The 22,718-nt window shown below is 28.9% G+C and overlaps 4 protein-coding genes across 8 annotated transcripts; 2 read left to right on the top strand and 2 right to left on the bottom strand.

Annotated features, from left to right (window-relative positions):
- Positions 1 to 173: 173 nt before the first annotated feature.
- On the bottom strand, positions 174 to 3,654 carry LOC126834095 (actin-related protein 2/3 complex subunit 1A). Of its 2 annotated transcripts, none has more exons than XM_050565779.1 (8): positions 3,346 to 3,654; positions 3,065 to 3,222; positions 2,865 to 2,973; positions 2,130 to 2,441; positions 1,546 to 1,727; positions 1,268 to 1,371; positions 410 to 587; positions 174 to 280 (listed from the first exon to the last, which is right to left on the bottom strand). In XM_050565779.1, the coding sequence occupies exons 1-8, from the start codon at positions 3,404 to 3,406 to the stop codon at positions 245 to 247; spliced, it is 1,140 nt and encodes a 379-aa protein (XP_050421736.1). In that variant the 5' UTR covers positions 3,407 to 3,654; the 3' UTR covers positions 174 to 244. The 2 variants fall into 2 exon arrangements, with proteins under 2 accessions (XP_050421736.1, XP_050421737.1); XM_050565780.1 differs by having other exon boundaries at positions 2,145 to 2,441; positions 3,346 to 3,651.
- Positions 3,655 to 4,866: 1,212 nt separating this feature from the next.
- Positions 4,867 to 7,139, top strand: LOC126834098 (ubiquitin-conjugating enzyme E2-22 kDa). The gene is made up of 5 exons (XM_050565782.1): positions 4,867 to 5,239; positions 5,730 to 5,882; positions 5,952 to 6,034; positions 6,252 to 6,415; positions 6,819 to 7,139. The coding sequence occupies exons 1-5, from the start codon at positions 5,177 to 5,179 to the stop codon at positions 6,953 to 6,955; spliced, it is 600 nt and encodes a 199-aa protein (XP_050421739.1). The 5' UTR covers positions 4,867 to 5,176; the 3' UTR covers positions 6,956 to 7,139.
- A 1,328-nt stretch (positions 7,140 to 8,467) lies between these two features.
- LOC126834089 (PAN2-PAN3 deadenylation complex catalytic subunit PAN2) lies at positions 8,468 to 15,997 on the top strand. Of its 4 annotated transcripts, XM_050565758.1 has the most exons (18): positions 8,469 to 8,736; positions 8,854 to 8,920; positions 9,048 to 9,122; positions 9,340 to 9,536; positions 9,597 to 9,766; positions 9,851 to 10,180; positions 10,254 to 10,461; positions 11,353 to 11,636; positions 11,935 to 12,031; positions 12,151 to 12,375; positions 12,448 to 12,696; positions 12,900 to 13,191; positions 13,259 to 13,425; positions 13,511 to 13,685; positions 13,744 to 14,259; positions 14,337 to 14,466; positions 14,608 to 14,829; positions 14,905 to 15,994. In XM_050565758.1, exons 3-18 carry the CDS (start codon positions 9,071 to 9,073, stop codon positions 15,179 to 15,181), a joined length of 3,591 nt encoding a protein of 1,196 aa, XP_050421715.1. In that variant the 5' UTR covers positions 8,469 to 8,736; positions 8,854 to 8,920; positions 9,048 to 9,070; the 3' UTR covers positions 15,182 to 15,994. The 4 variants fall into 4 exon arrangements, with proteins under 4 accessions (XP_050421716.1, XP_050421719.1, XP_050421715.1 ...); XM_050565759.1 differs by lacking the exon at positions 8,854 to 8,920 and having other exon boundaries at positions 8,468 to 8,736; positions 13,750 to 14,259; positions 14,905 to 15,997; XM_050565757.1 differs by lacking the exon at positions 8,854 to 8,920.
- Positions 15,998 to 16,011: 14 nt separating this feature from the next.
- LOC126834099 (nanos homolog 2-like) lies at positions 16,012 to 21,521 on the bottom strand. Its single transcript, XM_050565784.1, has 3 exons — positions 21,351 to 21,521; positions 16,710 to 17,187; positions 16,012 to 16,351 (listed from the first exon to the last, which is right to left on the bottom strand). The coding sequence occupies exons 2-3, from the start codon at positions 17,177 to 17,179 to the stop codon at positions 16,228 to 16,230; spliced, it is 594 nt and encodes a 197-aa protein (XP_050421741.1). The 5' UTR covers positions 17,180 to 17,187; positions 21,351 to 21,521; the 3' UTR covers positions 16,012 to 16,227.
- Positions 21,522 to 22,718: the final 1,197 nt, after the last annotated feature.

Raw genomic sequence — 22,718 nt, 5'->3', positions numbered from 1 at the left:
GTTTGATCATAGAACTGACATAAATATGAGAATGACCAAATTAAGAGTTTCTTTATACATACATTTATATAAATGTATATACTATATATAATGTACAAAATGTATTCATCAAATTTTTTTAAATAAATAATAAATAATGTAAAAAAAGTATAATTTAATAAAATAACAAATAATTAGTAACAGTATAAGTTTAATTATTTATATCAATTAGAACTATATACACATAATCGTCGCTTTTTAGGTTTTAAATTTTAAGTCCTTGCAATAATTTGTCTAAGCTCTGAAAAAATAAAAATAAATAAATAGTTAAAATATATATGTTTGATGTACTATATAATTTATATAAATAAAATATATATATATATATATATATATATATTAAAATTATTATTGAATTTATAATGTTTACATTGAGTTCCCATAGAATTATTTTTCCATCTAAACCGCTACTGGAAAACTTTGTAACCAAATTATTTGACTCTGAATGAATGCGCAGACATGTTAATGTATTTTGATGTTTAGTATCTAGTTCATTGTCGCTGTTGATTCGTGCTTGTCGATCCAAACTTTGAAATTTCTTCATTGCACTAAATGTAAAATAAAATTATTAAAAAAAGGCTAGCATAGTTGGGTTGATCATAGTGGGACAAAGCATATAGCATTCAGGGAGGTCACATGTCTTCAGGAATTATTACAACTAAAATTGATAAAATCACTTCCAAATAAAAATTTGATACAAATTTGTAGATAATATTAAATAATAACAAAAAAGTTGTAAAGACAATAATGTGCTTAAGTTAAACTTTTAGTGTTAGGATTGATTGTCTGTATTTAGTTTGTTTTCATTGTCCAGCAATCTAGAAATTAACTATGATTAAAGTGTATTTTTTTCTTTTCTTCTTCTTCTATTATTCGTAGAATTTAGAATATTATGTAATTAATTTATTATCAATAAATTTCTAATAAATGTTTAACAGATTTTAGAGAAAATTGTACATAATATATATCACCACTATTTACCTTCAGTCTAATTATCAAACATCAAGTCCTAAAACTACAACAAAAAATTAGAAATTAAGTTTTAACCTCTTCAAGGGAAACGGTGTTTTTAGTAATTTTAGTATATATATATATATATATATTAAATAAAGTTTTTTTTATTTAAAGAAAATCGGGGGTGGGGAATAAAAGTGATACGACTTGTGATGTTTCAGGTTATAATTTTAAATAAATGACAACCCTACATAGTATATATAGTAGTTATTACCTCAGTCCAGCGGCTTCTTTTTTTTGAGAACTGTCTATTTTAGAGATAAATTGAACTTTATTGTTAGAATCGACACAATAAAGCATTGGGCAGCATCCGTGTCCCTACAATATATAATTAGTTATGAATAATACATTTGTTTCAGCCAATTCTTGCTTTAGTAAACTAAATTCTCAAGAAATGTATTAAAAAAAAAAAAAAAAATGAACAACTTAAAATGAAATTTATAGGTAATAAATAATAATAAAAACGTAAAAATACAATTCATATATACTTACAGCGGCAACTATTGCTCGATCCGATACCCATATGCAACTAATAAACGGTAACTCGTTTGTTTTTAATTTATTCACAACTATCGAGCCTTTGGATACATCTGCGACAGTTATAGACGAATCATGCGCAACCCAACATAGTCTATCGCCAGACTTATTAAACGCCAGTCCATGAATCCATCCACCTAAAAGTAGTAATATGCAAAATAGTTCAATAATACTTATATTAACACAAATGTTACTAAGATTTTTTCATGTACATACTACAAGCGTGACACATTTTATATAACAAGCAAATGTCATGTTATTTAAGTTAAGCTACTATTATTCCCTACTACATATATAAGCATTAAAGTTGCCGAACAAGTTGGGAATTGTCTAGAGAGAAAACAGAGGTTAAATTCTTTACCAAGATAGACACTAGCTGAGAGAAATAACTGCCAACAATCGCGCACACCAATATGAATGCCTTACCCACCCAGCAAAAGCACCCACCTTATAGCAAAACAAGTTAATATCTTTGGCATTTCATCACACATTGTATTCACTATTTACCGTTCTGTTAAACACACATTAACTATTATTACCATTAAGATAAGTACCTCCTCTAGAAGAATTAGTGAATTCCGCGACTAAATTGGGAACAGAATTATCTTCAGAATCCCATGCAGTTTTGACTTTCTGACATTGATCGACCTCTTTCATGTGTACATTAAACAGTCTTACACGGAAATCGGCAGTACCGGTGGCTAGTACCATGTTATTTGGATGCCAATCCAATGTAGTAACGGTTGATCGAATTGGTTTTTTATAGTGTTTCGACACCCACCAATCGTTTTCGACTTCAAAATAACATACAGATATCAGCTGTGCACCTGAACCGACTGCAAATTTCTTTTCTAGAAACAATATTAATGATTAATAAAATTATTATTAAAATATAAAATAAAAAGTAACCATCATTTTAAAGATTAACAGTAATATTAAAGCCTTATTAAAAAAATGTTTTAGGTTAACACAAAATGACAATTTTATTAAGTTTGTTTATAAAGCTCAAGACAATGCATGTTGTAAGAGTCAATTATAAATGACATCCATGACAAGTTGACTAAAAAAAACTTATTGTCATCATGAGTAACGGGTAGAACACTAGGTAATAAATGTAGGCTATTTTCAGAGAAAGTATTTCAAGCAAAATTCATCACTAAGGTAGTGTTCTCAGTAGGTAATAACTCATAAAATTAAATAAACAAACAAAACCAATTTCATATTTTCAAACTAAATGAAAAACAAGGAAATAATATTCAGAAAAACAATTTTACCATTAGGAGACCATTTCACACAAGTTGCTGCTCTACTAATTCTCAACAGTACCAGTGTTGGTTTCCATTTTCCCTTGTCGTCAATTGTCCATACATAGGCATTACGATCCTGTCATAATAAGCAGAAAAATATTAATAACGATACAAAGAGCAATGTCAAAATGAGAGGAAAAAACTGATGCTACATATATAATACTCACAGCAGAACATGTAACAATACGGTTAGTGTTTGGTGCCCAATCGATTCCAGTTACGAGTAGTCCATGCTGATCAAGATTATCCAAAATCGTCCAGTCACTTACACTCTGTTCATATTTATAAATATTGACTTCATTGCTATTCGGAATCACCGCAATTTCTAATAATTATTGAAAACAAAATGTATTTGTAAATAATGTATTATTATGTTAGGTAGAGTGTCACACTAATTAGTAACACACTACAAGTTTAAGAAATAAAAATACTTATTTAATTATCTTACGAGTTCTATTGGCGTTCCACGAATGCGAAGTTACAGGGTTATCTCCTAAATTAAATTCCATTATACAGATTAAATAAATACTTTAGAGTATACTTTCATAGATTAACTAAAAAAATTCAAAATCGTATTATTTAATATTAACAATAACTATAAATTATACAATATACATCAGATAATGCTATTAAATATTGCGATGATGACAGTTCTCCATCACAACTCCCATTTCCATTCCCACCACTAGTATTCGGTGACCAGTCACCAGATCAGTGTCACAGATTGCCGAATGCCGATACCCGATAGGATAGTGTAAACTGCGGGCATTTACATTCGTCACTGCTGGGATCTGGCATTATGGTGCAAGCGAGTAGCCTGTAATATCGTATACTGCACAGTCTATGCCGGCTTAACGGGTTTGATAGCCTACAGTGTAGCATGATGTACATTATTTTATTAACATAACTTATCAACATTGAAGTAAAAAATGAATTAGTAATGTTATTCTATGCAAACATAATAATATTATAATCAAATTATCTATATGGGTCCAAGAAATGTGGATTGTGAGTCCATAATTACATTACGCTTTTATCAAGAAAAAAACCAAATGCATTTCCATGATTCAATGTTTTTCCGAGTATCGGAGAAAATGAGTTATTTTGGGGTAATCTTTTTGTTTTATCAAATTATGACAGCGCTCATCATAACGTTTTAGAATATTTTTGTAAATTGTAAGCCAAACATAAAGCTACGCAGAACTCGGTTTGCTAGATTACTGCGTTAGTTATAGATTTAAATTAAAAACATCCATTATCAAATCAAAAGTATATGTATACAATAAATATTGGATCTAAACTATGGCGGTAAAACTGCGTAATCTCTAACTTCGTTGATAGAAATAATTTTGCAAATTTGTACACACAGTTTTATTTTCATTGTAAGATTTGTACTTATCTATCATTTTTCGAAAACGAAACTGTAAATATTATTGATATAATAGGGTGTACCTATATAAATTTTCTAATTTGTACTTAAAAAAAATATATTAAGATGGGGTAGATTTGAATTATGCTGATATTGTTTTATTTATGTACTCAATTGTTTTCACTGGGCTGAAAAGAGCTAGAAAAAAAAATTAATGGTCAGTGTTTGATGTATTGTCATAACATATCATCTGCGTGTAAGGAAAAATATATACTGATATTTCTTCCCGATCTTCTCTTATGTATTTATATAATAATCATTATTTTATTGGTATTTTAAGATCCAATTAAAAGAAAGCAAAATATGCTACAAATATAAAAAATATTAATAAAAAAAAAAAAAAAATTCGAAATATGCCAAAAAATGTTCGGACCATTAAAATAATTATTAAAGTAACATTTTACTTAATTTTAAAATTATGATTTAGGCGGTTGTGCTATTGGATCTACTGAGCGTGTACCCGCTGTTGTGCATGATAAATTATTTTTGTTTGTAGAATTATCAATAATCAAAATGTGCCATGTTAATTGTTATCAGTCGAGAACGAAAATTTAACCAACTTTCCACTGGTTGAGTAGTCCGAACTACGAACTTTTTCTCGTCTAGTTTATCTAGATTTTAGGTATATACCTGTACCACATCTAAAAAACTGCAATTTTATCACCAATTCAATGATTTTGTAAATTCTTTGTTCGTTAAAAGTTAATATTTATAAAAATAACGTGCGACATTGAAAGTTTTGCAATATATTACTGGGCACACGTCGCTGTAGTCGCACTACAGCCCTCTAGTATTGTTTCTAGCTTTTTTCAATAACGTTCTTGCATAGTTTTATTTCAAATTTAGTATAATGAACAACATAGCAACACAAAGAATCAAAAGAGAATTCAAAGAAGTCATCAAGAGCGAAGAGGTAATAGTTGTTTCAGTTTTTTAATGTTATTTTTGGGTAAATTGAACAAAACTATTATTTTCTAAATAATAAATGTTTTTTTCCTAAATACTCTAGTAAAAATAATTATATTCATTTTACACTTTATTAGTTCACTTTCTGAAAAAATTAAGCATTTACATGTTTATTCAATTGAATAATTGAAAAACATTTTGTTTTGTATTTTTCTACAATAATAGGTATTTCCTGCTTATAATATTAATTTATTGAATAAAAAAATCTTTTAATTTTCGAGGTTATAATTTTTTTACATAAAATGCCGTTATAACGATTCAGGTATTTCCTAAAACTAGTAAACAGCATAGTATTTTAGAAAAATTATGAAAAATGTATTTTAATTAAATGAGAAAACAATTTACTTGTTGGTTATTTATATTTACCAGTGATGTATATGTTTCTTATACAACTCTTTTCAACTAATCTAATGACATGGTTGTAATTTGGTGTTTAGCTAGCAAAATGTTCAATTAAAGTAGATTTAGTTGGAGATAGCTACACAGAGCTGAAGGGTGAAATAGCTGGCCCGCCTGATACGCCATATGAAGGTGGCACATTCTTTTTGGAAATAAAAGTTCCAGAAACATATCCTTTTAACCCTCCAAAAGTAAGTAATTTGAGTTGTACAAAAATGATGTGCATTGATTGTCTACTAATATATCAAATTATTATTTAGGTTCGCTTCATGACAAAAATATGGCATCCAAATATTTCATCAGTTACTGGAGCTATATGCTTAGATATTTTAAAAGACCAATGGTAAGATATAAATGTACTAAAATTGTTTTATTAAATTAATGACCTACAAATCGTTAGTATCATTTTTGTAAGAAATAATTAAAATTATTTTATTTTATTTCTAAATTTTTCTTTCTAGTTCTAGTTAAAAATATAATTTTTAACAAACACATAAACAAAAATTTAATAATGTTCGATTAAATTAAAATAACTTTAAAATGTGTAATACTTTGTAAAGGGCTGCAGCGATGACATTACGAACAGTACTATTGTCTTTGCAAGCACTTATGGCTGCTGCTGAACCAGATGATCCACAAGATGCTGTAGTTGCCAAACAATATAAAGACTATCCCGAAATATTTGCTAAGACTGCTAGCCATTGGACTAACGTTTATGCTGGTGGTAATTAAATTTTTTATTTTAGTAGTAATTGCTCTGTTCTATACTAATAAATATAAGGATTTCAAGTGTTTATTTTGTGTGGGCCTACTCCTTGTCATAAGTAAATATTGTCATGCCATTTCAAAATTAAATAAAAACATTGCTGTAAACTTCAATTCTGAGTATAAAGTTTATAGAGTCTATATTGAGAGTTAATATTGTTGTCCTGAGTTTGTTTTGTAATTAAATTTTTTTTTATTGTTTTTTTTTCATTGTCTTCTAAAAATATTTCTTGTTATGCCACATATAGCAACTTTTTTTTAAGCTTTGACACATCTGTTTTTTATTTAACAAGTAAATGTATTTAGAAAGTTTTGTTACTAAATTTATAATATTTGTTATTAAAATGTATTCATTTTTTTAGGACCCAATAAAAATACAGATTTTGATTCAAAAATTCAACGTCTAATCGATATGGGAATTGAATGTGATCAAGCACGTGGTGCACTATCGACTTACAATTGGGATTTAGAGCGTGCCACAGAACAGTTATTTAGTTAGGGTAGACTGTTGTTTGGGATTTGTTTATATATTATCATTAAATTTGATGTAAAGGTTAAATTATATGATGTATTAATATATTTTAAATACTGTGTTATTTTAATTTTTTTTATCTCATGTAATTTTCAATGAAATAATATTAATAGATTATTAAAATAAATTTTTTTTATGAAGTGCTTTAAAATTTAAATATTTGTTTTTTACCTTACTATACATTTTAGTTACTGATTTTTATGTAAAAAAAATTGCATTTTCTTTATTCAAATTTTAATCAAAATTATTAATTAGTTTGGTTACGGTAGAAATCTTTAATTTTTTTTAATTATTTTGGTAATATATTCATTTATTAATTATTTGTTATACTAATGTAAAGTGTAATGAGTATATGAATTTTTAAAATATGAAACCAGTTCCTACACAGCTTTGCAATGAAGCTAGAAATTAGATAATACTACAAATAATTGGGAAGTGTTATAGTGTTTATACAGCTGTGAGTTAATTTACATGTTATATATTTTGGTAATTTAATGTTTGAACATTAGAACATTGGATGTTGTGGTATAAAAAATGTTTATAATGCATAAAATAGGCATACTTTTCTTTTTGCATACGATATAAGAAAATATTAGTGTTTAAATAATTTTAGCTAATTAATCCTGTTTTCTAAAATAAAATTGAAGTATAATATATATAGTTCCCTTATTTAGAATAAGAGTAAATATTTAACAAAACACAAAAATTGTATGTCGTTAATTTTTTTTTGTGAAAGATTGTTTTAATGGTATGCTATATAAGACTGAAAATTATAATGTTAATCAAATATGGAATTGATCAATAAGAATTAATTAAATACTAACATTTTTTTAAAAAAAATGTGTTAAGTAAAAAATACGAGAATTGAAACTAAAAAGTACTTATTACTATTTTTTTATGTTAGGCAAGTATATTTGCGGTTTTCCTGAAGCACACTGTTGTGTAACAATGTGTTATAGGAAGCAATGAGATGATATCTACCCTATTTAATTTAAACAACAAACTTTTAGTAAAATATATATTTATTCGTCTCCTGACTTTAAAACTAACGCCTTCTATGGCAGGACTAACAAAATCATTTAGCCAAAATTACAGAACAACACATACATAATTTGTCAGTTGCTACTACAATTTTCAGGGGCATTTAGTACAAGCAGTTTAAACTCTGGATAGATACTATTATAGTTTTTACCATGACGAACTTTGTAACTTAGTCCATGGTTTTAACATACATTTTTATGCATTAAGAGAAGTATGATGTCTACAGGCATAACAGTGTTAATTTTTGTTAAGAAATAGGTACTTGGTAAAATATTAAAATCCATAGACTATGTTATGTACTGCAATGCAAACAGTAAATGGTTAAATTTTTTTCAATTGAGTGTCAGCGCCCTCTATCGTGTAATTTATACATCTTTATTATAAACAAAATATTTATGTAGATCACGGCTATCCGCTAAAGTATAAGTTGTTGAGATTGCTGATATGAATTATGAAATAGCAAATTTATAATTTTCTTATTAGCCTATAATTTAACAAACACTTTATTAATTGATTTTAATTTTAATTTGTTTTTTTTTAATGTAAAATGTATGCTATTGGTTAGAGTAAAAAAAATAGAGAAAAATATTTGTTATTTTTTTGTATTTATTATTATAATAAAGTTTTAATATGAATAATATGACTTGTGAAAAAACTGACGTTCGTGGACTAATGAGTATTGTCTTTAGCACAAACGGAATCCAAATGTTTGTATTTACAATATATTATGTTTAATTGAATTAACGTTAGTAAGGTACAAAATTTACTATGCCTAAAATTATGGTTTTTTATACTATTTTGAATCTACTATTGGAAATCGGCAGACTCGAATAGTTAAAAAATTTTAACTACTTGAATTTTGGCGATTATTGTTGCACAAGCTATAAGCAAGTATGTACAACTTGTCTTTTAGATTGCTGATTTCAGTTATGTAATTAATGTAAAAAAAATTGATATCTAGTAGCATAAATTTGTTCTCTAGTTAAGTAATAATACATATACTTATTTATTTTTTTAGTTAAATTTTTGAAAGAAAATAATATGGAGTTCACCAGACCTGTAATAAGCCCATATGATTCTTCAGACATGATTTGTGAGTTGACTTTCATGACTCTTTACAATTATTACATTTACTACAATTATTACAATCATTATATAAGAGTAAAATGACTGTATAAGGCGACTTCTTTTACTGGCTCAGAAATTGTCTTGTAAAAGGGAGTTGCTGTCCCTCTCTCTGGCGATGGACCAATATTCTGCCCCGTAATGTTTGGTGTTGTATACAAAATTTTAATTTTTTAATTGTTTAGTATATGGCAACTATGTAAATGAAGAGTACCCAGACGTAATAGACAGTAATATATATTCAGATCAATTAAATGGAGAAATTATACGATCTGAATATGAGGAAACCCAAACAATATTAACCGATAACTGTAGCCAGTATGGGATTACAGCTACGTGTTTCGATACTTATGAAAATCTGCTTTGGATCGGGAATCAACTTGTAAGAAACCATTATGAGTTATGTATATGCAATATATTTTCTATTATTTTCTTTACACAGGGGTACGTCACTTCATATTATAGTGCAGATATGCAGAAATATACAATGTTTCGAGTTCATTCAACTGAAGAAATCCGTTCTTTGCTTACAACGGATTCTAGTTTGCTAGTTCTCACGCCCACGACGCTCCGATGTCAAATGCGTAGAGGGCTACCGATTTTTACACATAGGTAGAGTAAAATTTTTTTTAGAAATAATGAATAACCAAAATACATTCTTTTACATTATGAAAATTTATATTTTTTATTTTATAGCTCAGAAAATTTAAATGAAATGCAATGCATAACCCAATTAACTTGTTCTCAAGATACAATATTAATGGGCGGGCATCAGGATAAGCTAATTGAATTCAATTTAAATGTATGCAAAGAGGTTAGCATAATAAATGCTGGTGAAAATGGATGTGCTATATTACGGCAAAATGCCAACAGAACCGTCTGTTGCGGAGATCCTACCGGAGTAATTAAACTTAGGGACCCGAGGAATGTTTCAAAAGTAATTTATACTATTGATGCTCACACCGGAAGCTTGTCAGATTTTGATGTCCATGATAATTTATTAGTCAGCTGTGGTTTTTCAAATGCGTAAATACATCAAATAATAATACATATAATAATAATAATAATACTAAAAAAAATTATTTTAATACACTTTTAGACTCGGTTCCTTGGAGCTTGATCAGTTTTTAGTTGTCCACGATTTAAGAATGATGAGATCTGTTTCGTCTATTCCAATGATTATCGAACCATTCCTTTTGAGGTTCATGACGTCTTATTCATCACGTATTGCTGTTGTATCTTCTGCAGGGCAATGTCAACTTGTTGACACTGTTGCATTATCCGAACAAGATATGAATCTCTATCAGGTTGACTATTATTAGTAGTAAAATTATATATGAGTCTAAGTCAATTGGCTGTTTAAAATATATTTTCAAAAATTTGGTCGTATATGTAATTTTTAGATATTTTTGAACATTTATAGTATTTTGATATCAGATTATTTTTAAAATTTTATAAAGTAGTTGGATAGTGGCTACATATTTATTTTACTATTATTATCATTAAAGTAATTGAAATTTTTATTTTTATCTTATACAAAAAATGCTATTATTTTATTACCAAACAATTTACTTTGCGAACATTTATTCAGGCATAAGGGTTTATAACAACAATTCCATATGCCCCTGAAATATTTAATTTATATTATAATTATGAGGAGTAAAATGACCTAATAAGCCGAATGTGCCATCGCTCTCTTTTATAATGGACGACAACCTATTTCAGTTAGTGAATTTGTCAAGAAACCTTTTCATAAAAGTAGTATTGGGCTTCTGGCCTTTAAGCTACATGATATTGACGATTATTATAATCATATACTTATGTATAATTTTAATTGGAATATAAAATTATATTAAATGGTGTCGTAGTGAAAATTTAATCTGTCTATTGCATACTCATTTTGATATTCAAAAATATGTTAAATAAATAAATATTCTGAACTAAATCAAAGTAAAAAAAATAAACAATTATAGACATTTATATTTTTTAAATAATTACTATGTTGGTATATCCTTTTACTGGGATTTAGGTTAACTTATATTTTTCTATCATTTGTAATATCAATAAATGTTTAAATATTCCATATATATAAATAGAAAATAATAAAACTTTAAGCTTGGTTTTTTTATTTTATTTTTGGCTTAGTTTTATAACAATGTTTTAACAATATTAAATTAACTCTGTAATTTATTAATTAGATGAGTGGTGCAGAAGAAGGTTTAATGGCTCTTTCTATGGACGTATCTCCTTCAAGTCAAGCCATAGTAATCGGTGACAACATTAGCACATTGCATCTATTTACTACAGCGTCTAGTAGATTCAATACTTTAGCTAGAGATACAGTATTTGCACTAGAAATTGAACCACTTCCTTCTATTAGTGTGACTGATGAGTTAGCAGTATATTCTGTTATACCACTACCAGTGTGTGATGGGCCGTTGGCATCGGAATTACCTGAAAAATATTTGTCTAATATTTATAGGTATAATATAAATACATTTTTATTAATAATACTATTAAATTTACTAAATTAACATTAATTTAATTACTTAAATAATTAAAATAAATTAACAGTACAATGTATAAGTGTAAAGTTAGCAAAACCTCTACTTTATCTTGATAAACGTTTGAACAAATATAATCCCAGTGAAAACTATCATTTGTAGCTTTGATTAGGATAGCCCTAATTAACCTTATTGTTAAATAGAGAAATGTAACCCGCTGCCTAATATGTGTTATGTATAGGTATTAAATTGTAATAATTTAATGATTTTTTTTAGAAAAACTCCACAAATTGATAGTAACATTCTTGCTACTATGAAAATGAAAGGTACTGTTGGCTATGCACCAAATCCAAATAATCGTAAACGGAATCAAGTAATATAATATTATTAACTCTTAAGATAATGATAAATTACTATTATGTTTAAAAAAAATTAAAATGTACTAGCTAATATTATATAGAAATTAATAATATGCTTTAATAATAATAATAGGTAGCATACTATAACTCAGTATCTGAATCTCTTTCAAGCAACAACAATAACCAACACGAAGATGAAGAATGTGAATCTGCAACCTTTATAGCAATTCCAAGAAGATATAGAAAAATTGATTTGAAGTTCAAAAATGAAGATTTTGATTATGAACAATATAATAAAACTGGATTTAGTGGTTTAGAATCCAATGTTCCAAATTCATATTGTAATCCAATGCTTCAAGTAAAAATATATTATCTATTTTTTTAACAAGTTTTTATGCATTGCACATTTTTAGTTGCTTTTTTTTAATAGGTATTATATTTTTTGGATCCATTGCGGAAAATATTAATGTCACATATTTGTCAAGAAGAATTTTGTTTGAGTTGTGAATTGTCATTTTTATTTTATATGATGAGCATGTCGAAAGGAATGCCTTGCCATTCTGGGAATTTCTTAAGAGCTCTTCGGAATGCTCATGATGCCACAGAGTTGGGACTTATTTTACCTGACCATAATAATTCTGAGATGAAAAATAAAATCAACATCAGCATATTAATACAAGTAATGCAAAATTTGTCAAACATTTGTACTAAGTATACTGTAACACTGTAATACTATGTATACACAGTAAAAATAATATTTTATTTCAATTGAAAACATAGTATGTTAGAAAAAAAGGTGGTCATGGACAAGAATGAGCAGATTCTGCACATTTTGCATTTGATATTGTGTATTTTAAATGTTTGTTGTTTTATTTGTTTTAGAATTGGAACAGATTTATATTGCATCAGATTCATTTGGAGCTTTTGAAATCGGATAAAGATCAAATATCAAATAAGTTTGTTTTTAAAGATACCGATTTTCCTAGTATAGGCGGTCAACAAGCTCAAAAAAAAAAAATTAAACACAAGGACGACGATAATAACGAAACAGACATTTCGAGATTGTTTGGGTGCAAACAAATGCACAAAAATAAGTGTTTAAAATGTAACCATGAGTTTAGTAAACATTCCAACTTGATGGTTTGCAATTTGGTTTATCCAGAATCAAATGATGGCAAGTGCAAAAAGAAACAATTTAGAAAGAAAAAAACATTCCCTTACGCTCATTTGCAATTTTTTAGAAGAGCCTACCTCATTTTGTGATCTACTTCAGCAAAGTATTTGTCCAAAACAAACGACAATGACGTGGTGCGAGCGTTGTGAAGGTTTTCAACAAACATTGCAAACTAGAACGCTTAAATCGTTACCTTCTATACTAACTGTAAATTGTGCTATTGAAAGTAAACAAGTAATTTTTGATTTGATTAAATAATACCAATTATTATAATATATACTTACCATATATTGATTTATGTGGACATTTTTGTTACTAGAATAAAGACTTTTGGCAACATCAAATGGATATATTAGTAAAACAAGCGGTCGCAAAATCAAATGATATTAAAAATTCACCAACAACACCAACGTCATTTAACAAACCGTGTCGATACGGGAGTAATTGTACGAGGCATAGTTGCCGATTTATGCATCCTGGTCAAACTCCGGCAGGTATGAAGGCTGGTATAAAACTTTTAAACTATCTTTATATAGTTTTATTTATTTTAAGTTCCAGAAACCAATAATTCCATGAGTTTATCTCAATTATATTACGCTCACGCTTGGCTCCCACTACACATTAAGGCAGACCTTCAATCTAACGGAGAACTATCAATTTCAAAATATGACAACGAAGAAGAAGCAGATGTGTCTCAGTCAGAATGCTCTAATATCTACGATCTGCATGCTGTAGTATGCTATATTCATGAAGACCGTAAGAATCTCGTATCTATTATCAATGTCAGTCAGCCGTATCATGAACATATATCGTCTAGCAGTCCTACTGCCCAATGGTATATATTTAATGATGTAAGCGTGTCTCCGGTCGTTGGACAAGAAGCAGTTTGGTTTAGTTTGGACTGGAAGGTTCCGTGTGTTTTATATTGGCTATCAAGAAACGAAAACTTTTCTGATATCAAAATTAGCAGTCCTATTATTACATCAAAAGTGTTTACAGAGAGTGTTTATTTGAATCCAACCTTAAAAAGTAGCGATATAATTTTATCGGAAGAAATTCCGAAATCAGGTATAAACATGGAAGTTAAAATTGTTTAAACCGAAACATGTTAAAGAATAATAATAAAAATAATAATTTTTTTTTAGGCGAGCTAGTGGCAATAGACGCTGAATTTGTGACACTGAATCAAGAGGAATCCGAAATGAGAAGTGATGGACGATTGGCTACAATTAAACCTGTTCAAATGGCCGTAGCAAGAATCTCATGCATCCGAGGGTAATTAGTGTGATTTGTTAATAATAAAAATAAAATTGTTTTTTTCGTGTAAAATAAAATTTAATAAAGGTCTTAACAAACTTAGCTTAAGCTAACTAATTTTAATTTTGTTAAGTTTCTTTTTTTTATGTGTATTAACAGCGAAGGTCCACATGAAGGCAAACCGTTTATCGACGATTATATTTCGACACAAGAGCAAATAGTTGATTATCTTACTAAATTTTCCGGTATCAATCCCGGCGACTTGGATGTTGGAAAGAGTTCAAAAAATCTCACTACCCTAAAGGCTACTTATATGAAACTGCGATACTTGGTGGACGCTGGAATTAAATTTGTCGGCCATGGTCTATACAACGATTTTAGGTTTGTACCAGGACATAATATGACATACCTTGTTTCATAAATACAAAATGTAATTATTAATATTTCATTTTGTAGAATGATCAATTTAATGGTGCCTCCTGAACAAATAATAGACACCGTTTCGTTATTTAGGTTACCGAATCAACGGAACGTGTCATTAAGGTTTTTAGCTTGGCATTTCTTAGGTAATAAAATTCAATCACAGACTCACGACTCCGTCGAAGATGCACGTGCTGCTTTGCAACTGTATCAATGTTATAAAAAGTTAGAAGCCAACAAAACACTGAGAGAAAAATTAGAAGAACTCTATAAGTGTGGAAAAGAAATGCATTGGGTAGTATCAGGTGAATAAAATGTATATGGCATTTATGTTGTGATACTTGAAAACTAATAGCACCAAAACATTATAAAAGAAAGTCATGTTTACGTAATGGTCATATATTGGGAGGCTAACCACAATTATTAGGCAGATTTACATGTATATATGTAAATACATATATACATGTAAATATGTCTAATTACTGTGATACTCTTTTTTATAATATATGATATTAACGTTTATATGTATAATTTTGTAACCAAAATTCTAAAGTACTTAAATATTATGTTCTTATTTTTAAGTGTTTTTTTTTAACGATCATTAATCATACACATTTTAGAATTACCTGCAATCAAAATTACTCCATTATATATTTATTTTAAAAACAATTTAAACTTTTATTTTTTACATTGGATTATGTTTAGAACATTTTGTTGTTATTCGGTTAATGCTTAATAAATAATAATATTAACTCCTTTTGGGAAAGTATGATAATATAAAATTACGGTTTACAGTTTATACTTGGCTTGTTATAACTAGTTGTGGTTGACAACAACCAGTATCTTACCCTACCTCACTAAAATACTTGGTGCAACTGTCAAAAAAAGAAAATACAGCTTTCTTTATAGCAATACATTATTATCATTAGTATGTACATACTCGTTGTACACAAAGTAATGGATAGGAAAGTGTCAGGGATCGGATTGAAATATGATAACGATTAAAATTGTTTATTAAATTAAAACACAATTTATGTATATAGAACATCACAAGAAATAATGTAAATGTAATGTTTAATAATTTTTTAATATTTGAAATAATATTTTCATTCATGCATTTTGAACAAAATTTAAAAACAATGGAAAACAGTTTGCATACAAGCGATCAGAAAATAAAACTCAAATTTATACTGATAAATATCATGTTAAACTAAGTAAAATTATTTTTTAAATAATATAATTGTAGTTATCTATTCGTAAAATTATTAATAAAACTTTTATTTTATTAATTACTATAATTATTATTAATATTAAAACAATTTAAAATATATCTACTAAACATATAAAATAAATATACCCTCACTGCAGATTTTGTTTAACGAATTGTTCTCCTTTTATAAAGCACATTTTGTTTGGATTTTTCGGACAATAACGTCTCGTGTGCGCGTTCTCACCAGTTGCATAACAGAACGGACACTGATACCTGAAAATATTAAAGCAAAACAAATAGGTACAATTGAACATTTGAACTTGAGTAATTATAATAAAACGATATCTCAAACTAAGCAGTCGCCGTACACTGATCGAAGGGCGAAACTAGTGAAGGAAAAAATGGGGTTACTTCGGCTTATCCCTTATAAATTGATTTGGCCAGTTAAATCCATCTCCTCACAAGTATTTATCTGTCACCATTTCTTCACTTATATTTATCACTAAACTTCTCCATGTTTTCATTTAACACATCCATTCACCTCAGTCTGCCTCTGCATCTCTCAACCGTGATCCTTCGTACTAATTTTTTTACTATTTCACTGGTATATAAGCCCATCTTTATTGCTTACCGTTGCAAAATAGGGCATCTGACCCGGCCGACCGGGTCTTTGAGAAAGTGCGATTTGTAGAACTCGGCCGTCTCGCCGTTGCTCTTACAGAACGCGCACTCGCGCAGGCAACCCATTTCGGACTTTGGTTTAGGCGGTCTGGAAGTTGGCGGGCGCATTTGGTGGCCACCGTTCTCTTGCATTCGGTTCATACGCAACAGAAATTCAGCCAGCGTGTAGTAGTTGGGCGACATTGGCGGCGACCCGCCGTACGATGGCAGCGTGGTCGCCGTGCCGTCCTGTCCGCCGTGGTACGACGCGTAGGGTGGACTCGTAGGCGCCCCGTAGTTACGCAGATAGTGCAGCGCTGACTCTACACTGGCGTTGTGCTGGCATACGGCCGTGCCTACGTTTCTGCTGTCGTCTTCGGTCAGGCATAATGCACAGCGGTTCTGGAAGTGGTTGCTGAATCCAAATCTACGGTCACTCATAATATTGCCTGTGGAGGAAAAAACGCATTTTATATTACTACTATCGTAGTTGTTTTTTGAGGAGGACAAGTGATCGAGCAGGGGTCAGTGTCGCCGGTTCGACATCTTACACCAGGTCTCGGGCGAAAAATTGTCTTGTGAAGAGGAACCGCCACCCTTCTCCGGTGACCGTTTGATGACTCGTTTAGGATAACGAATTTGTCAAGAAACCCCCACATTACAGTAGCGTACAGAAGGCTATACATGATGATATAGTTGTTTAGGGTTCGGTAAAAAATGTCTATAGGTCCCATGAGTAAAAATATCGAGAGAAAAATATATACTATTTCATTTCATTAGGTCCAAAATTACCTATTGAAAGTGGAGTGAATAAAGAAATGGTAACGGATTCGCGAGAAGATTTGTCTGGTAGGATTCGTTTGTATGGGGAAGGGTGAAGTGGAGAAGAACATTTTGGGAAGTTAAAATTAAAAGTTTTGCTAATTAATTAAGACAGCAAATTTGAAGGCTGTCAAACCATTTTACAGGGTTCTAACCATTAAGTGTGAAGGAATAATTTTATGTAACGAATAACGATAAATATCGTGAAGTTGCTTTGACTATTCTTTTGGAACTTATAAAGTTTCAAAGTTAATATTTGAAAAATAAGTCAATTTTATTCTCTCGAAGATATGAAAGCAGGTTTCTTGTGGCTTTACTAATTGTTCTAATACCATCTGAAGGAAATTTATATTTAATTTTAACTGCGGCTAATATCAAAACATTTCCTCAAATAAATATGCATCTATATTGTACAATTTTGAGCTGAATTTTGAAAATGAATATATTTTTTCAGCTTTAAGTCTTATGTAAGTGACATCCAACAACTTAAATGTTGACGAAAACCACTATTTTTTTTTTTTTGTATCATTGTAAAGCAAAAATATAATTATTTTGTAAGCAGAAAATAACAAAAGAAATTTTGTTAAATAAGTTTACGATAGTTTTTTTTAAAGTAAATTTATACGTCAGATACAGAAATTTGTTATGTTATGGCTTGATTGTACAATACAAACTATTAATCTGGGTAACTGATTAGATTAGCAAATTTATGAAACTCTAGTCTCTAACATCTAGAAAACAGAAATAGATTCAACCAATTACCCGTCTTCTTGTATCTATGCCTACAAGCTTTGGGTTTCCCCTAATAATTTTAAAAGTCCTATTAATTTGAATGTTTTTGAGATCAAACATTCTATATTTTTTATTTAAAAAATAAATGGTTGTTGTGATTTAGTATTTACTATTGAGATTTCATCATGACTAGAACCAGCATTACGACCAGCATTAAGGGGTGTTGTGAGACTTAATTGAATTTATAATTATTTGAGCTAAAAACTTACTTCGTTTATCTATCATCAAATTAAAAAAGAACAGCGATAGTTGCTACGCTTAAACCGTGAGCCTCAACAAAAATTTAATGTTAAAAAATAGTTCAGTAAAATTTCCAGACCCACAGTAACGTTTTAACCACTAAACCGATTTTTTTCATGTAGTATGTATTAGATCAAATATCGTTTACCAAAATTACTTAATAGGGCCAAAAGTAGTTTTAGTTAGTGGGTGAATCCAGGAAGTCTCCGTGCACTCAGACTAGTAAGTTTGATTTTATGAAGTGTATCTTTCCTATTTCCTGCGATCAAATATTAACATTAATATAATAATGATTGATACTTTTTTATAAATACTCTATATACATATTTATACAAAACTCAATTTTTAGCTTTAAATTATCTTTTTATAAAAATTCATTTCGTCAGAAATCAACACAACAATTTCCATACAAAAAAAAAATGCTCAATTTTGGCTCAACTTTTGTGCGTATTACGCATAATTCGATACTTATCGGAAATAATTGATGAATTCTAGTAACACTAACTTCATATTTTCACTTAAAATGATTCATTTATTATTATAATTTCTAAACCTACGTACAACTTTGACCCCATAGCAAATCATTTTGGTATAAATCCATAAATTAAATATTTGAAAAAAATCGTGTTATTTTTTGCTAGTTTTTTAAATTGTTCTAGTATTTGATTTTGACGAAGTGCACTGGACGAACCAATGAGGTTAGTGCATTTTCACTGCCAAAAGATCAATTTGGTCGTATAGGGCAGAATAAAACGTATTAAATTTGTTTTTAATTATAGTTCTACAAAATGTAGGGTGATTTGTCCAAAATCTAACCTACTCGATAGAATTGAATATAATAATAAAATGATTATGCTATGATTCTTAAGAAGCATATGGTATTACTTTTTTTTTATTTATTGTGGTTTAATGGGATTTTTTTTTTAAAATATCGAGTTTTTAGGAGTTTTCTAAATTAAACATTTTTCCTCAGGTACGTGCTAAGGAAATTTTGGAGACAGATTTGGAATCCTTATGGAAACATCTTACGAATGGTGTCAATTTAATCTTTTGAATAAAACTCGCCCGTAATTTTGTAGAACCGTGTTACTGTTTAAGGAAAAACGCCCGGCTGTAGAAATGTGATAATTACCTGGTTAATAGTTGTACCACAATACCGCATTGCCAATAGATGCGTCGTGTGATTTTGATTTATAATTATATTTTTTGATATATTTTCAAAATAATAAATGGATAAATAATACTTAAAGACTCGGAAAAATACCAGTCACAGCCCGGATCAACATTTAAAAAGGCCCAAAAAAATTGTTATTTTAAAAAAGCTAGTACAGTGCGGGGTTGGGCTAAGTGGTGAAGGAGCATACTGGGGCGGGGAGGTCACAGGCCTATATGAATTATTAAAACTGAATAAACTAATTTGCACACCTTAACCCTTAAAACAGTAAAATAAAGAAATAGTTCCCATCCGTTGTAGATGAGTAGGTTTATGATATTTTTTGGGTTTGTCAACGTTTATCAGTAGATTGTAAAACTGCTATGTCTACAGAATATTCCACACAAATTTGGAACTAAATCGACTATTTAAAATAAAAAGTGATGGAGTGCTTTAATTTTAAGATTTAATACATGCCATTTTTTTACTTTGTAGCAGGGGTAGAACTTTTTTATATTTGACCGAAGAAAGTACCTTCCAAGTACGATTTTTGATCTATAGAGTTGCTACACGAAAAAAACGATTCAGTAATTTTGAAGATACCGTGGGGCTACAAAAACAAATTTTACAAACAAAACCTTCTCAACCATGCATCGAAACTAAAATGTTAATTAAGTATAATGAGTAAATGGATAAAAGTTATCTCCGAGACAAATACGCCTCCTTCCAGAGTCATGTTTTTTTTTTACATTTCTTCGTTTAAAATTATATTTCATGTGAAACTTTGTAGGGAAAAAAATCATAGAACAATAATTTTTAAGCTTTTATTGATGTAATAACTTAAAAAAAGGATAACCACTAGAACACGCAATTTTAACCTTCAACATATAGCCTAGCCCCCTCTCTCTAATACGGTCTGAGTATTTAATTTGCGTGTATCTGGATCAAAATTGATTGTCAGTCCAGGACTTACAATTTTAGCTTTGACGCGGAGCTGAAAAGGAACTGTTTTTATAGTTATTACTTTTAATTACGGCTATAGTTTTACTGAAATACGTTGGTAATTAGACTGAAGGTAGATAATCTAGAGTGGCTTTACAACATAAAGTTTTTTAAAAAAACTCTTCACTTTTTATTATTAAGGAAAACTGAAGAAAGTTAAAAACACAAGTTCCTATATTAATCTAATGAGATTTTGGTTGAAATTTGATTTGTATGTCATGTGTACAGGCTGATCATTTTAATATAGGCAAGCTCTAAGTGTTATATAGTCATTTTTTAAAAATAATTTTATTGAATATTTAGAATATTATACATTTTTGAAATGACTAGTCCCCATATAGACGTAATGATACCTAATAATTAATTGAAAATTTGTTTTTTATTATGTCCTCAATTTACCTATTCTTGAACTTTATTTTGAAATAATAAAATAAATAAATATATATATATATATATATATATACAAAAAATTGATGTATTAATATTAGTCGGTACTATTATGGAGCATGTGCAAAACAATTGCATTGCAATTCGTAAAAACGTACATTTTGTAGTTAACAAACTCCGCTCTTGTTTGAAAATAGAGTTAATTGTTCGGCTTACCTGTTGTTTGAAGAAAAGTTAAATTTTAATAAAATAAAATAAAATTATTGTGCAACTGTTAAAAACGTTAATTGAGTGAAACACTAGAACGGTGGCTATTTTTACACTGAACGAAAAATTTCCGTTGTATATTCGAAAGCGAATCGACCGCAACACGCCTCCTACCCACTCCAACAATGAATACAGATAAGAAAACAATCTTCAGCAGGCAGGTACAAATTAATTCGTCTGTGGACGTTTTATCTACCTTTACATTATCAACCATGCAGTGGACTCTTAACGAAATATAATACACTATCCACGTATATTTATAACTTATCAACAAATAACATTTTGATTTACAACGTATCTAGTATCTACCAACAATTTATTGACAAAAGTGAAAAAAAATTGTATAAAATTTAAGGGGTTCCCAGACCGTAATTACAATATTTTCTTGAAAACATTTTACCGTTAATGTGGTGAGACTCGAGGAAACGCCACCACAACCCCATATTTATTGAGAGGTGAATATGGTACGAGTGTGATTTCCCCTCTTTTTTTTTTTGTTTTTCTTAAGACAAAATTTGAAAGTTAAAAAACTTGTTATTTTTGGGGGTTGTTTCTCCGTGTTGAAGAGAAAGAAGTGAACTTTTTTAAATTTTAGGTTATCAACTTACATGAAAAACAATGAGTCATTTTAACAAGATGCATAATATTTAAAAACGGGTTTAAATTAATTTTGGTTTTTGATCATGTGGACTTTTTCAAGGTTTATCTGTATTAGCTGGAAAAAACATTTTTTTCTGTGTACAATTTAATAATATTTAGAATAGTTAAAGTTGTGAAGTATTATAATGCAATTTCGTTGGTAATTAAATTGATATTCTGATATTCATTAATATTATCCAGCTTCATGGAATTAAATAAAAAATTGTTTAAATATAGGTATTTAAATGAGATAATATTATGTATCCCCCCCCTAAAAAAAAATGTAAAAGTAGGTTTCCAATAAAACCTAATAGAAGCAACTAACTCCAAAACTGGGTAAAAGTATCCTTTCAAATAAAGTATTTAAGTTTAAACTTACTTTTTAGGAAAGAGCAATTTTTAAAATAAAAAATTAGGACAAGGCATGTCCTGATAAAAAATAAAAACAAATTTTAGTCAATGGGATCATTATCCTATTTTTGGATTGTTATTCTGTAAAATTACGAAATATTAAACAAATTTTACATTTTAGTTGGATTCTCAACGTATATAAGCCACTGTTGGTAAATTTAAGCTCAACAATGTTAAATAATACTTTTTTTAATAATTTGTTATATCTTTATTAGAGTTTATTAACTCATAAATAAATTTTTGTAATAACAATTCTATAAGTAGTAA

Source organism: Adelges cooleyi, unplaced genomic scaffold (genome assembly GCF_023614345.1).
Source record: "Adelges cooleyi isolate 19-005CV unplaced genomic scaffold, UGA_ACOO_1.1 ACOO_flye_CR_arks_rails_tigmint_CR_PRNA_21, whole genome shotgun sequence".
NCBI lineage: Eukaryota > Metazoa > Arthropoda > Insecta > Hemiptera > Adelgidae > Adelges > Adelges cooleyi.
This window is presented reverse-complemented; position numbering and strand designations above follow the sequence as displayed.